Source organism: Petaurus breviceps, unplaced genomic scaffold, assembly GCF_028583685.1.
Source record: "Petaurus breviceps papuanus isolate PSGF00001 unplaced genomic scaffold, PetGlider_PUasm1.0 355, whole genome shotgun sequence".
NCBI classification, from domain to species: Eukaryota; Metazoa; Chordata; class Mammalia; order Diprotodontia; family Petauridae; genus Petaurus; species Petaurus breviceps.
Window position 1 is genome coordinate 783,491 of NW_027186289.1, and position 14,964 is coordinate 798,454.

The 14,964-nt window shown below is 53.9% G+C and overlaps 1 protein-coding gene across 2 annotated transcripts in view; it reads left to right on the plus strand.

Moving 5' to 3' along the window:
• The window catches only part of LOC138168266 (NACHT, LRR and PYD domains-containing protein 14-like), a 21,877-nt gene that overhangs the window by 441 nt on the left and 6,472 nt on the right, over window positions 1–14,964 (plus strand). For both annotated transcript variants that reach the window (XM_069097321.1, XM_069097320.1), the window contains exons 2-7: window positions 745–795; window positions 2,602–4,291; window positions 4,539–4,709; window positions 6,109–6,276; window positions 9,977–10,147; window positions 14,750–14,920. In XM_069097321.1, coding sequence (XP_068953422.1) covers window positions 756–795; window positions 2,602–4,291; window positions 4,539–4,709; window positions 6,109–6,276; window positions 9,977–10,147; window positions 14,750–14,920 — 2,411 coding nt within the window. In that variant the 5' untranslated portion in view covers window positions 745–755. The remainder of the gene's footprint in view (window positions 1–744; window positions 796–2,601; window positions 4,292–4,538; window positions 4,710–6,108; window positions 6,277–9,976; window positions 10,148–14,749; window positions 14,921–14,964) is intronic.

Here is a 14,964-nt window from a genome sequence, read left to right on the forward strand (position 1 = left end):
TCTCCTGGCGCTCCCCTTGGGCTTTTACCAGGCTCCTTGGCTGCTCCCTCTGTGTGTCCTTCCCTTGGCGGCTGACCCGGGTCTCCCTGCAGGGCTCAGTCTCCTCATCTGTAAAGGCCCTGTGCCTGGCATGGGACTCCTCCTCCTCTCTGCCTCCCCGGGCGGTCCAGCCACTGTTGTGGGAAGCACTGGCTGAGGTCTGCCTCTGGGGGGGACAAGCCATTTCTTGTCTCAGTCATCCAGACGCTCGGCACATCCTAGGCTCTTTGGCCAGTGCTCGGGGTCCCCTGCTGAGCCCTGATCCTTCATGCCTCCACGGGCTGGGTCATGCTCAGGGGTGGGATTGCTGGGCGTGGCCACACTCCAGAGCAGCGGCCCTGCAGCTCTACCAACAGTGTATCAGTGTGTCCGTCCTGCTAGTCTCCAGTACTGACTGTGCCCATGGGTGTGCATTTCTGCCATGTTGCACCTTCCTCTTGGTGTTTTGGAGCTTGTTTTCATGTGGTCCTGCCCCTAAATGTTAGTGGGATTTGAACCCTGGGCTCTTCTGGCTTTGGGTCTGGATGCTCTGTTCACTTTGTACCTCATCCTGCTTCACTGTTCACGATGGGACTCATCGAATGAGCTGATTTTGATGGGTGAATGCAGAGGATTGTACAGGGTTTAAAAATCCATCTTGCGAGCACAGGATGGGGAAGGTATAGCAAGATTCATGGTGGTCAGTGACCTTTCTTTGGTTCACAGAGGCCACAGAGATGCAGGGACGGGTTGGAGCCCGCTCGGGAGAGAAGGATGGTGAGTGAGAAGAAGACTCGGGTGAGGGGGCACCCTCAGCAGGATGGGGAGCCCAGGCCTTCAGGCTTCTGGCTGCCTTTCTTCTGCTGCTGCACCCGGGACCCTCCCCTCTCCAACCTGGTCACTGTCCTGCTTAGACAGGGTGGGACCCCAACTGAACATGGCTGCTGCTAGAGCCCTTGAGAGGCATTCCCTGTTCCTTGTGGGCCTCCCAGGCCTTTGGGGGGTAGGACTGGCTGGTCTTAGGTGTACTTAGGACAGCCACCACTGGAGAGAGGCCACTGGCCCAGCTCCAAGGCCGCCCCCTTTGATAGAGCCAGGGGCCTCCTGGCCTTGGTGAACAGAGCACCATGCCCAGAATCCATGCGCCCAGGGCCTGGCTCATGAGCCCGCTCAGACCCCTCCCTGCTACCATGTGCTTCAGGACCCTGGCACCAGCTGGTGTAGGACGAGGGAGGCCCCTCATCAGCTGGGAAGGGGGACATGTAGGTCTGTGTTTTACTGCTGCTGTCCCTGTGCCCAGTCAGCTACAGATGGCTGCCCTTCCTGCATTCGCCGCCACTGCCATCCTGAGCCTGCCTAGTAGTGAGTGCCCAACAGGAATGCTGATGTAATGCCGTCTGCCACTGGCAATACCGCTTGTAAACCATACTGGCACTGCTGGCTGCAGCCAGCCACCACTCCTGCCTATTACCAAGGGCTCATACTGCCGCTAACTGCTGTCACTACCGCGACTGACTGCCACACCTGCCCAGTATCGCTGGGAACACCACCACCACTTACTAACTGCCGCCATGGCCACTAGGACCACGGCTGCTCACTCCTAGATCTGCTGTCTGAAAACTAGGACCATCACTAACTACCTGCCTGCTGCTGCCAGCCCGTGGCTGTGCTCCCTGTTGCCTCTGGCTGGGCCCCTCACAGGGGAAGGGCCGAGCCTTCCCCCAGCCTCCCTTGGGCAGGCTCCTGCCATGGAAGGCCTCGACACATAGACTCACAAGTCTTAGTCTCCAGTGTAGACCCTCTACCACTGAGGACCACAGGGTGTAGATGTGGTTGGGATCTTGGGCATCATTTCATCCAATGTTTTTTACAGATGAGGAAACTGAGGCCCAGAGGGAGGAAGGGGCTTGTTTCAAGTCCCAGGTAGTGGGTACCAAGTGCTACCATGTCCAAGGAAGTAAAATGAGGGAGATGGAATTTGAACCCAGCTCTTTGGCCTTGAAGCAGTCAGGGGGCACCACCGTTCATAGAGCATAGGACCTGGAGTCAGAAAGACCCTAATTCAAACCCAGCCTCAGAGGCATCAACTAGCCTTTGCCTGCCTCAGTTTTCCCACCTGTAACAGGTGCATGAGAACAGCACTGAGGTGCTTTGCAAGCCGCAAATACCGGCTGCTGTAGTTATCAACCCGCTTAGCCTCCCAGCCCAGGGGTCCTTAGTGCCACGAGGGAGGGCTGTCATGTGGGCATCATGGCCTTCACAAGATGCTCGAGAAAGCCGAGGCCCAGCTCACATGACAGCCCACAATCACGCAGCTCTGTCCACAGATCCCTGACAGGGGCTGGGAGGGGTCCCTGGACCCCAGGTAAGACCCCCTGGCCTCTGAATTGTAGAATCTGACCCCACAGGGCCCCTAGATCTCAGTTCTGTGGTCCCGACCCCACCAGCTGCTTTGTCTCAGACAAGTCACTTGTCTCCTCTGGGGGTTAGTGGCATTGACTGGGTTGGGGGGTACTTCAGGGGAGACCCTCCCCACACATTCACCTGTAACTTGTTATCTGTCCTGCTCTTTCCTCGGTGTAGATGACTGGCAGCGATACCGAGCCTGGACGGCAGAGAAATTCAGTTCCTTGCGGGTGGGAGACTCTTGGCCTGGAGAGCAGGAGAACTTTCTGTATGGACCCGCCACACTGCTCTTCTCCCGCACCTGTGCCAAGATCCGGGTGGTCATCGGAGGGGAGGGCTCGGAGCTCCCACCTGGTGAAGGGCCGCCCTTCAACGAGATCCCCGGCCAGGCCGGGCAGCTGGCGGCGCTGTTCCAGCCGGATGACAGGACCGACCAGCGGCCCAGCACCGTGGTCCTCCAGGGGCCCATGGGCATCGGCAAGACCGTGCTGGCCAGGAAGCTGATGCTGGACTGGGCCCGCGGGCACCTCCTCGGAGACACGTTTCGGTATGTTTTCTACTTCAACCTCGGAGACATGGACGGGAAGGCTGACAGGAGCCTGGCCGAGCTGGTGGCTGGCGAGTGGCCCAGCCCGCCAGTCCCCGTCTCCGAGATCCTGGCCCGACCCCAAAGCCTCCTGTTTGTCGTGGACGGTTTGGAGGAGCTGAGGCCCTTCCCAGACGGGCCCGAGGCCGAGCTGTGTCGGGACTGGGCCGAGCGGCGGCCGCTGGCCAGCCTCCTGCAGGGTCTGCTGCGGAGGAGCCTGCTGCCCGAAGCCTGCCTGCTGCTGGTCGTGCGGCCCTCGGCCTGGGCCTGCCTGGCGCGCTGGCTGGGCTGCCCTCAGCTCGTCCAGGTCCTGGGGCTGTCCAAGGCTGACCGCGAGGGCTACTTCCACAGGTTCTTTGGGGACAGGGCGAGTGCGCGGGCGGCCCTGGTGGCCATGCGGGATAACGAGGCGCTGGCTACCTTGTGCCGCGCTCCGCTCGTCTGCTGGCTCATCTGCACTGGCCTGAAGCTGCGGCTGGACGCCGGCGAGGACCTGCGCCGGGGGCCACTCACCGCCACTTGCCTCTATGTGTCCTACGTGAGCGGCCTGTTCCGTGGCCGCGCCCCGCCCCCCGAAGCGCAGCTGCGGGCCCTGTGCCGCCTGGCCGCGGACAGCGTGCTGGCACACCGCACGGGCTTCGACGGCGGCGACCTGGCCAGGCACGGGCTGGCGGAAGCCGAGCTCGAGCCCTTCCTGGCCACGCACGTGCTGCTCCGGCGGGGCCGCGGCTACACCTTCCTGCACCTGACTCTGCAGGAGTTCTTTGCCGCCCTGTACAGCGCCATGGAGGTGAGCCAGAGCCCGGCGGCCGTGCACACGGTGCAGGACCTGACCTCGGAGCTGGAGAGGTACTCGGGGGTGGACACCATCTTCCTGAGCCTGGCTGTGCACTTCCTCTTCGGCCTGCTGAACCCCGAGTGCGCCCGGCTGCTGGAGGCCCCGCTGGGCTGTCACCTGGCCCCCCAGCTGCGGCGGGACCTGCTGCTGTGGGCCGCCGTGTTGAGCAGCTCCGCCACGCCCTCGCTGCGTGCCCTCTCCCTGCACCACTTCTTCTTCAGCCTGTACGAGACACAGGACAGCGCCTTCGTGACAGAGGCCATGGACCACTTCAGGGACCTGCAGCTGGTGCTCTGGAGCCAGGTGGACCTGCTGGTGTCGTCCTTTTGTCTGCGCCACTGCCGCCGCCTGGAGAAGCTGGTGCTGCACACGCAGAGAGAGGTCTTCCAGCCCGAGGACCCGGACGACCCTGAGCAGCAGGCCGGGCCCCTGGCCGAGGCCGGGTGAGTGCCCGGGCCGGCCACAGCAGCTGCATGGCCCACTCCCTCGGCCTTTTGCCGGCTCGGGTTCCTTCCCTGTAAAATGGGGATCCCGCCCAGGGCCCACGTGAGATGGCTGTGTGCTGGCTCAGCGCCCGGCATCCTCATTCTGGCTTCAGGCAGACCTTGGTCCTGGGCCTCCCACGTGGGGAAGCCAGCCAGCGCTCCCCTGGAGCTAGTCGTATAACGGTCCATTTCTCCTTTCGTCCAGGCCCCTGGCTTTGGACCTCACTGCCTCGCGGTGGAAGGCCCTGTACTCAGTGCTGAGCACCAACGCCTCCCTGCGGGAGATGGAGCTGAGCTTCTCCTCCATGAATGACTCGTGCATGAAGAGCCTGAGCGACCAGCTGGCACACCCAGACTGCCACCTCCAGAATCTGAGGTGAGCGCCCCCCTGAGGTGATCCCCCCCCCAGTGATCCACCCCCCCCCAGGTGAGCCCAAGAGCTACTCAATGTGAGCCCTCTGAGTTAACCCCTCCCCAGGTAAGCCCCCCCAGGTGAGCCAAGGAGCTCCCCATGTGAGTCCTCTGAGATAAGCCCCCCCCAGCTGAGCCCCTCCAGTGAGCCCCTCAAGGCAAGCCCCCCCACTACCTTTGAGCCCCCCAGGGCCTCACAAGGGGCGTGGAGGGGCTGGTGACAGTGACACTCTTGGGAACAGGAAGGCTGGCAGTCAGTGGGGCTGGAAGGATGGGGACAGACTGAGTTTGACTTGTTGCTGCCACTTGCATTTGGACACGTCCAAATGTGGATGGCCGTGCAGACCCAGAATTAGGAGAGGGTAGGGTTGGGTGTGCTTAGCACCTATTCTTGAACCCATGGAATGGTGAGATTACTCAGTGGGAGACGAAAGTATGGAGGGAAAAGAGGGGGCCTGGGGCAGCACCTCATGCCGTTTGGCAGGGAGACGGATGGTAAGCACCCAGACAGAGGAGAATGAGCATTGGTTACAGATGAGAGGGAGGGGAGAGAACCAGGAGAAAGCAGAGGCTGGGGGCTGGCCAGCAGGAACGCAGCTGCTGAGCAGTCAAGAGGAGGAGGGTGGGTTAAGGCCATCACAGTAGGAGCCAGGAAGTCTCTGGGACCTTGGAGAGAGCAGATTCAGTGAGTGGGAGGAGAGGATGAAGCCAGCTAGTGTAGACAGCTTTTCTAGACCTTTGGCTGGATAAAGGGAAGTGGTAGGCGCGGGAGGCGGGCAGCGAGTAATAGCTTGAGGAAGTGACAGGTGGGACATTTTTAAAGGTGGTTTGTTGAATTTGCTGGGTATCCACACCAGTCTTGTTGGGAATCCCTTGCTTTTCCTCTTCATTGGAAGTGCTACCCTCTGGTCTTCAGAGTTTCTCATTCCTCCGGGAGTGACTTCTGCAGAATTCTATTCCATAGGTTCCTATTGGAAATATCTGGATTGCCTAACCTATCTGCCTCAATTCCTGATCTGTACAATAGGGATCATGATAGTGCTTACTTCCCAAGCAGGGCTGTGAGGGTGAAATGAGATGGCATTTGTAAAGCGCTTTGCAAACCTGAAACTACTCTATGTGCTAGTTTGTCCTTCCTTCCTCCCTCCCTTCCTTCCACTTTTCTTCCTTTTCTTTCTTCTAATTGTTTCCTGGTCTACCTACAGCTTTTAGAAGATCCCCAAAAGAGATGAGCGGAGCTCATCTCGGAACTGGGCTGGACAGAACTGGGGAATCAGTTGGACAAGAACCAGACCTTTCTAGGTAGGCCTTGGTGGAGGCCAAAAGGAATGAATGTGACCATTTCTGGCCTTCCTCTGCTGCAGGGTCAGGCAGACTGCCTTTGTCCCCTTTGCCTGTGGGGATTTCCTGCTTGCTCTCATCGGGCACCGGCATCTGACGTGCCTTGACCTGGACCTTTTACTGGGGGATGACGGGATGAAGCTGCTGTGTGAGGCCTTGAGACACCCACAGTGTAACTTTCAGTATCTGAGGTTAGCCTTCCATGAGATCCTTGGCACCTTCTCCCTTGGGCCACTACCCCCACTTCTCCATTCCATAGATTCTGCCCATGTCCTCCCCTCCCCTTCTCTCTCTCTGTCTCTCTCTCTTTCTCTCTGTCTCTGTCTCTCTCTCTCTACCTGTTACCTTCTTCGGGTTGCAGGGCCTAGGGTGGGGGGCCTGATTTACCAACTGTGACTCCTGACTTAGAATGAGACCACAATGACTGTGGAGAATGTTGCTATTGAAAAGGAGAAGATAAAAACATGATTATGGCTTATGGGGGACTTTAGCAGGACAGCATTCTTTTCCTGTATCTGAGCCTTGGAGTAATCCTGCAGTTGTGATACCATCCTAAAGGTGTTCTCCCCATTTTACAGATGATTCTGGGAAAAGTTGAGAGTGAGCACAGGGCCTGGCACATAGTAAGTGCTTAGAAATGATCGTTGACTCGGCTTGTTCAGGGTCACTTCTTCCACGGTGCTGGCAAACACCGAAGCCTCCTTAAGGAGAACCTGGAGGGTTGCCTGGCTCTCCTGACTTAATGGCTTTTACCTAATAAGCAAACAGAGAAATAGCTGTAGGCGGTCATCCTCATATTGATGTTCTGGACATGAGAACTCAGCCCCAAGGGCCTGTGCCCTGTGCTCTTTCCTATTGCCTTTTTTTAATCAAAAGCAAAAACCATCCCCTTCCCTCTAGGGGGTATGGTGTGTGTCTGTGTGTGACCTAGAACATCCAGACTTAAAAGAGTGCGGCACAAGTGACCTTGAAAGGCCTTTTGGAAGAGCTGATACTGGGGCTTCACGGGAGCCATAGATTCCAGGAGTTGGGAGGGAGACCCTTCCAGGTGCGGGCAGGGCCAGCGCAGAGGCGAGGCAGTAGAGGTAACAATCCCCCGTGACCCGCTACATCTCTGTTGACTTGGCTCATAATTCTTGCACAAGCCTGAGGAGACACTGGCTCAGAGGCATTCTGGTCTGTTGAGGGCCTGTTTGCCCCGGGCTTCATTGTCCAGAGCATCAGCTGCGTCACTGTGACAGTTGGCCCCCAGACCAGGCACAGGGCTCTTGGCAGTCCCATTTGCAAGGTCTTTCAGTACTTTGTTATAGTATGTGTGGTTATTATATGACATGTGCAATACAGAAAATAGGTTCCATTTAATATGTATTATATAACACACAACATAGGTTATAGACAATACATGTGCTGTGTGTGTGTGTGTGTGTGTGTGTGTACACACATACATATAGTATCCAGTGTGGTTCTTCCTGACCTGGCTGTGGGACTTGAGTTCTGCAGAATGCCGGGCTCATTAAAGGAAGGGACTGTATTACTTTTGTCCTCGATATAATAGGTGCTTGTTTATCCTCAACCTCTACCCCCAGCTCCAGTTCCCTTTGACCTTTTGGATCAATTTTGTGCTTTTTTTCCTGGGCTAGGAACATTTTCTATGGATGAAAAACAGAAACAACATGTTTGTTGCATTGTGCTGTGTCATCCCAGGGGCAATCAATCATGAATCAATCACTGGACATTTTTTAAGTGGCATTCATTATATACCAAGTACTATGCTAAGCAGTGGGGATGCAGAGAGACAAAAGCTAGGCCCTGCCCTCAAGGAGCTGACTGTCTAATGGGAGAGACAACATGCAAACACATATATACAGACAAGCTATTTACAGGATGAATAGAAAACAATTAACAGGGAGAAGGCTGAGATGAAGAGGGGTGGGGAAGGCTTCCTGTAGAAGGTGCACTTAGAGGAAAGCAGAGGTCAGTGGTCAGAGATGAGGAGGGGAGTGTTCTGGGTGTGGGGGACAGTCAGAGAAGATACCCAGAGCTGATGGTGGAATATCAGAAGTATAGGAGAGACATGCTGGGCAATAAGGTGTAAGAAGACTGGAAAGGTGGGAGGGGGCTGGGCTATGAAAGGCTGTGAGTGCCAAACAGCGCTTTATTGGGTAGGGTATGTGAGTGACATGAGAGATATGCTTGAGGAAAATCACTTTGGTGGCTGAATGGAGGATGGATTGAAATGGGGAAGAGACTGAAAGCAGGCAGACCCCCTCCCCAGGAGTCCAGCGGTGAGGTGTTAGGGCCTGCACAAGGGTGGCGAGTGGTATCAGAGGAGAAGAGGGGTGAGTTTGAGAGAGGGGTCAAGGGATGGAAGTCACAGCGAAGATGGAGAGCAGAGTTCTGTCAGGGGGGCCGAGCCTCATGGGCAGAAATCTGGAATGTGGAGGTGCTGCGTGGCAGAGAAGCCCCTGGGAAGTCGGTAGGTTGAGGAACTGAGTGTCAGGTGTTTGATGGAGAGTGAGTATGTATGTGAAAGTCCCCTAGGAGGAGGGCAGGAGAAGCATTGTGAGCCAGGTACCAAACGCACTGAGGGAGGAAGGAGAAACAGCAGCCGACAGGATTTGGAATGGGAGGGAGATAGGGATAGCGTAAGCCTCAAGGCAGGACAGGGGAGAACCTGGAAGCAGCAATGGGGAGCCAGCCAATGGGGATGGGCCGCCAGGGACGCTGTGTCTTTAGGGGGAAGCCAGGTTTCAGCAAGAGTAGATGGATGGACTGGAAGAGGTGAAGGTTGAAGATGAAGTCAGGGCTGTTGCCTATGAAACAAGCCTCCCAGAGGGCACAGTGCAAGGGCCGGGTGGGGTTAGGGTGGAGTGTTGGGGGATGGGCGTGGGACAGTCAGGTGGAGGGGAGCATAATCCCCAGGAGCTGAGAGTCACCGGGATGTGACAGTTATGAGCAGGTGTGAGAGTGGTCATCGCTGGATGGGGGGCACCACCCCTCCACCCTCAGAGGACAGGCACAGCAGGAGACAGGAAGCCTGGAGTGGAGGGGAGAGATGCTCTTGGTCTCGTTGGGAGGCCCAGCCCTGCTCGTGCCCCTTGCTGCCTCCCCTCGGTTCGTGCTGTGCCCAGCAGGAGATGCAAGGCTTGGGGTACCCTCTCCTGTGGAGGCTGGTGATGAGGGGGCAGCAGGAAGTGTCAGGTAGGAAGGAGCTGATGCTGAGGCCTGGGTTCCAGTGACTCAGTGACAATGAGCAGGGTTGCCTCTTGTGCATTGCCTGTGGTGGGATGGCAGCCTGCTTGGCCCCACCCCAGAGCCTCCCCTTGCTCTGACCCTCCCGTCCTCAGCCAGTGCTTTCTGCTTCTCTCCTGCCTCTTCAGGTGGGAAAGTCTGCTTTCCTCTCTCAGCTCTCTCCTTCACCTTCCCAAGTTCTCTCCAGTGTCTCCTCACCTGCTGCCTCTCCCTGGTCCAGGATTCCCAGTCCTCTCGGCCGTGCTGCTTGCTGCTGCTGTGCATGAAACAGTCCTCGCCCTTCGGGGAAGGGATGAAGAGAGAGATGGAGGAGGGAGGGGGATGAGTATAGACTGGAGAGAGACAGAGAAAAGAGACACGGGGGGGAGATGGACAGGCACAGAAGAGAGATAGAGGAGTCAGAGGGAACAGACAGGGACACACACAGAGGAGAGAGACAGAATGGAAGGGGAAAGGACAGAAAGGGAGAAGGTAGGGAGGAAGGGAAAGGGAAATAAAAGGGAGAGGGACAAATGGAATGGGAGGATGGAGGAGAAAGATGGGAGGAGCAGGAAAGAGGGAAGGAGGGGTTGATGAAAACCAGAGGGGAGGAAGAGGTGGCCCCAGTGACACTCTTTGTGCCTTGACTCCCTCCCTCAGGTTGAAGAGCTGTGCCCTTACGGAGGCTTGCTGTCCAGATCTCGCCCTGGCCCTCACCTGCAACCAAAGCCTGAGCCACCTGAACCTGGGGGGAAATCAGCTCTTGGACAGTGGTGTGCAGGTGCTGTGTGGGGCCTTGAACCCGCCTGAGTGTCACCTTCAGAAACTGGTGTAAGTGGTCTCCCTTCCTTCCCCTCCTGTCTCGTCAGGGGTGCTTGGTGGTGTCATAGCCCGTTTACCAGTCAGTTTGTAGGCTGGCATTGCATTAGAGCCAGACTTGAGAGAGGCTGGGGTATGTTGCCTTTCAGGCTTGTCTCCTCACCAGGGCCATGGAGGCACATATAAACGATTTATTTGGAGTCTCAAGATGAGGGTTTGAGATTCTTCCTTGGTTTGACCATGGCCCTCCCTGGCTCTCCTGAAGGCCCTGTGGGAGGGCCTAGGTGCCATATTGGAGGAAGAACACCGACAAGTGGGAATCGGGGGCACTGAAGGGCCTTGGGGGTCACACAGTGAGAGCACCGATGATGTGAGTCAGGAGCGGGGGGAGGGAGGGAGAGCTGTGGTCAGGGTTAGCATATGGAGGAAGGTCTTTCCTTGCTTTCCTGGTCCCCAGAAGGCAGCGCCAGGGGCAGTGATGGCTAAACGTCCTAGGGAAGCAGCTGTGGGTCAGTCTGAAGAACTTCCCGATAATCAGAGTAGAATGGTTCACCCTGTGAGGTTGTGAACTCCTTGTCACTTGAAGTCTTCTAAATGACTGTGGCCTGGCCTGTGGAGAGCACAGTACACCATAGCACAAGGAGATCTCAGATCCAACACAGAGGGGCTTGAATCATGTGGGGTGAAGGAACAGGCACTTTTGCCTCCCCAGCCCTAGGCCATGCAGCCAGGGCAGCCAGCCCAAGTGAGGAAGGAAAGGCAAGTAGATAAATCATAGCCATGGATTTACCAGTTTCTTATTTAAATCAAGGTATTTCAGGTTCATATTTTAGGACTCAAGCATCCTAGCTTTAGCATCAAATGCAATTGGTACCAGTTCATCTTCTAGATACTTGAAAAGTAGTTTTAGTATTTTATTCCCATGAAAATAATTCAGACTCAGAAGAGGTTATTTTTGGTTTATACATTTTTTCTAGTTCCTAGACCTGTGTCTGGGGGTGGTGTTCCGGAGTGAGGAACAATCACAGGCCCTAGGCTGTAACCTGACAGAGGAGTGAGTTCAGAAGCCCAGGAGCAGAGCAGGGTCTCCATTCCAGCTTCTATCCCAGTCTGAAGCCTGCAGTGGAATAACCAGGGCAGGAATCCCAGGTCAAAGGGAAGCTGACAGCTGAGTGGCTCTGACCTAGCAGAGCCTTACAGCCCACTGACAAGGGTGGAGTTCAGTAGCATCTGCTTACTCTTTTTTTTTAAGCAATTGGGGTTAAGTAACTTGCTCAAGGTTACATGGACAGGTGTTTCTGGGTGGGTGCTAAGTGTCTGAGCCCGGATTCGATCCCCAGGTCATCCCAACACTGGAGCCGGTGCTCTTACTCGCTGTGCTACCTGGCCGCCCGCATCTGCTTACTCTTACTTGACCAAAACCCAGGTCAGTAACTTGCAGAGCTCAGACAGGGGGCAGCAATCAGACTTGCCCCTGGATCAGACCAACCCCTTTGGGAGGCTTGAAAGCTCGTGGATCCTCGGTCTGTCCCTGAGATCCTGGAAAAAAAGAAGCCACAGGATCAGTGCAGAACCCCCTCCAGGAGTGTGGTGAAACTTGGCCCTAACACTAAGTCCAAAATCTAGACTGGAAGAATAAACAAACAAAAAAGAAAAGCCATCGTGTGGAAGGGATGCTCAAGATGCAAACCCAGAAGAAGAGAGTGATCCCCAAATATCTACAGGCAAAGCTTCAGGAAAACAGCAGCAGCAACACAGCTGGAGTGGGCACAAATGTCGTTAGGATTCCTGGAAGGGATGGAGCAGGAGTTTTGTTGGGGTTTTTTTTAAGAGTAAAATGTTTGTATAAATGAAATGAGAGTATGAGGAGAAAAAAGTAGAAAAGAACCAAGAGCTATGGAAGAAAGAATTAGGAAACTGATAGCTCAGTACAAGAGGTATGAAACCTTGCACAAACAACAAATTCCCTCAAAACAGAATGAACCAGATAGAGACCAATGATTCCTTATGGCAACAAGAAATATTAAAACAAACTCAGAAGACTGAAAAAATAGAAAAAAATGTGAGGTATCTCATAACAAAAACAACTGACCTGGAAAATAGAATGAATAGAATAACAAAACCATGACCAAAAAAGGATCCTGAACACCATAGTTTCAAGAATTCTTAAAAATGCCCAGATCTCTAAGAACAAAATGGAAATAGATGGAATCTACTGGTCAACTCCTTAATTCTTTTGTTTAATGCTTTCTGGAGGGGGGAAGGCAGGGCAAGTGGGGTTAAGTGACTTGCTCAAGGTCACACGGACAGTAAGTGTTAAGTATTTGAGTCCAGATTTGAACTCAGGTCCTCCTGAGTCCAGGGCCAGTGCTCTATTCACTGCGCCACCTAGCCACCCCTAACTGGTCGACTCCTAAAGAAATCCCTCCAAATGAAAACTCCTAGGAATATCATAGCCAAAATTCAGAGCTCCAGAATCAAAGAAAAATTATTGCAAGCAGTCAGAAAGAAAAAATTCAACTCCCAAGGGGCCAAGGTCAAGATCACACAGGATTTAGCAGCCATCACTTTTAAGGAGCAGAGAGCTTGGATATGACATCCCAGAAAGCAAAAGATAGAGCCTTACTATCGAGAATAACTTATAGGACAAAACTGAATCTGATGCTACAGGGGAGAAGATGGACTTTCAGTGATGGAGGACTTCCAAGTATTCCTGATGAAAAGGTCAGAACTGAATAGAAACTTTTGAGTTGCAAACAGAGGAGTCAAGAGAAACATAAAAAGGTAAACATGAATGAACTGTCATAAGAAACTAACCAAGGATAAACAGTCTGTATTCTAGTATGGAGAGAGGATTCGTGTGTCCCTTCAGAGCCCTGTTATCATCAGAGGTCATAGAGGGGAGTCTAACTAGACAAGTTCTGTTATGTTTCAATGATCTTAAATATGGATGGAAAGGGGAAGAAGAGGAATACACTGGGTGGGACAGTAGAAGGGAGAGGAAGGTTAAGGAAAATTGTCTCATAATCAGGATGAGGAGGTTGGTATCTATGAGCAGAGGAAGGAGTGCAGGGAATGGCTGATGCTTGAAACCTCACTTTTATCTGAACTAGTCAAAGGAGAGAGAAAAATACACATGTACTATTGGGTACAGAAGTGCATTTCCCTCAACAAGAGAAATAGGAAGGAAAAGGAGAAAGAGAGGAGGGGGAATTAATGAGACATTAGATTGAGCCTGAAGCAAAACAGTTGCCAAGGGTGTATAAAAATATTTAGAGCAGCTCTTTTTGGTGGCAAAGAATTGGAAGAGGGGGCTGCCCATCAATTGGGAAACGGCTGAACAAGTGAGAGCATATGAAAGTGACAGAAGCACGTTGGTGCTATGAGAAGCGATGGTGGGGACAGTTTCAGAGAAACGTGGGGAGATGAGTATGCACAGAAGCAGGAGTTTGACTGACAGGGTGACAACAGCCCTGTAAAGATCATGACTTTCAGGAACTCTGATCTGCAACATGGTGCATTAACTGATTCCAGAAGACTGATGGGGAAGATTTGTTGGATGAGGTCAGTGTGGAAATTTGTTTTGCTTCTATGAGGAGTTTTGTGTGGTTACTGCTTTTGAGGGAGAAGTGAATGGGAGGGAGAAAAGGTGGGTTTTTGCTGATTGAAAAAAAATTAAAAAAAGAAAGAAAGAAACCAGGATAGATACCACAGGATTGCAGAATAGCAGATGTCCTGAAAAAAGGGAATAGAATAAAGCCACAAACTATAGGCCAGTGAACTTGACTTTGATTCCTGGGAAGATTCTAAAAGAAATCATTAAAAGTCTGGTTGGCTAAAGTCTAGAGCAGGAAGCAGTGATGGCTTGAGCTTGCTGGTCTGGCTTCCCGGAGAACAGGCCCCGCAGACTCATCTCATTGGACAGAGAGGAAGAGAAGGCTGTGGATTGAGTTTCCCTGGATTGTAGCCAAGCTTTGGATAAACTATCTCTTGCTCTTCCTGTGGAGGGAATGGAGAGAGGTGTACTAGATGGTAACAGTCCATCTCTGGTTGGATGGACAGACTCATAAGATCATGGACCTTCAAGGCTGAATCTGAACTCCTAATTTTACAGGGGGGAAACTGAGGCCCAGAGAAATGCTGTCCAAGGTCACCACAGCTAGGATTTGAACTTGGGTCTTCTTGAACTGCATTAAGAGGAGCTCCGCTTGGGAGGTGATGGCCCTCCTCAGACCCCAACTGAAGCAAGTCCAGAGAAGGACAGCCAGGATGGGGATGGGGGGAAGTCATGGGAGTGGGACAAAATGGCCGACGTTAGCATCCAAAGGACTGGTGTGGAGCAGGGCGTTGTCAGGAGCAATGAGGGGGAAGCTGCCAAGAGGGAACAACTTCCCTTTCCTTGGAGGAAGCAGAGGCTGGACCACCACTTGTCAGAGATTTGGCTCCCTGCTTCAGACACTGCTCCCCCTTTCCCCTCCTCGCCTTCACCTGCACTTTCATGTGTGTCTGCTCTGGACTTCCTTCTCCTGGAACCTTTCCTGATTTCCTCATTGCCCATTCCCCCAGTGGCACACCCAGGGTCATTTCCCACCTCTGGGTTTGTGTCTCTTTCAGCTTGGCGGGATGTGGCATGACAGACAGTGGCTGCCAGGATATCTCTACTGCTCTCATCTCAAGCCAGAGTCTGACCCATCTGTGCCTCGCCCACAACCACCTTTGTGATGACGGCGTGAAGATCCTGAGCACGGCTTTGAAACGCCCTGAGTGTCCTCTCCAGAGACTGACGTAAGGCCCCACTGGTCCCCTGGATGGGATGAGAATTAAGGAGG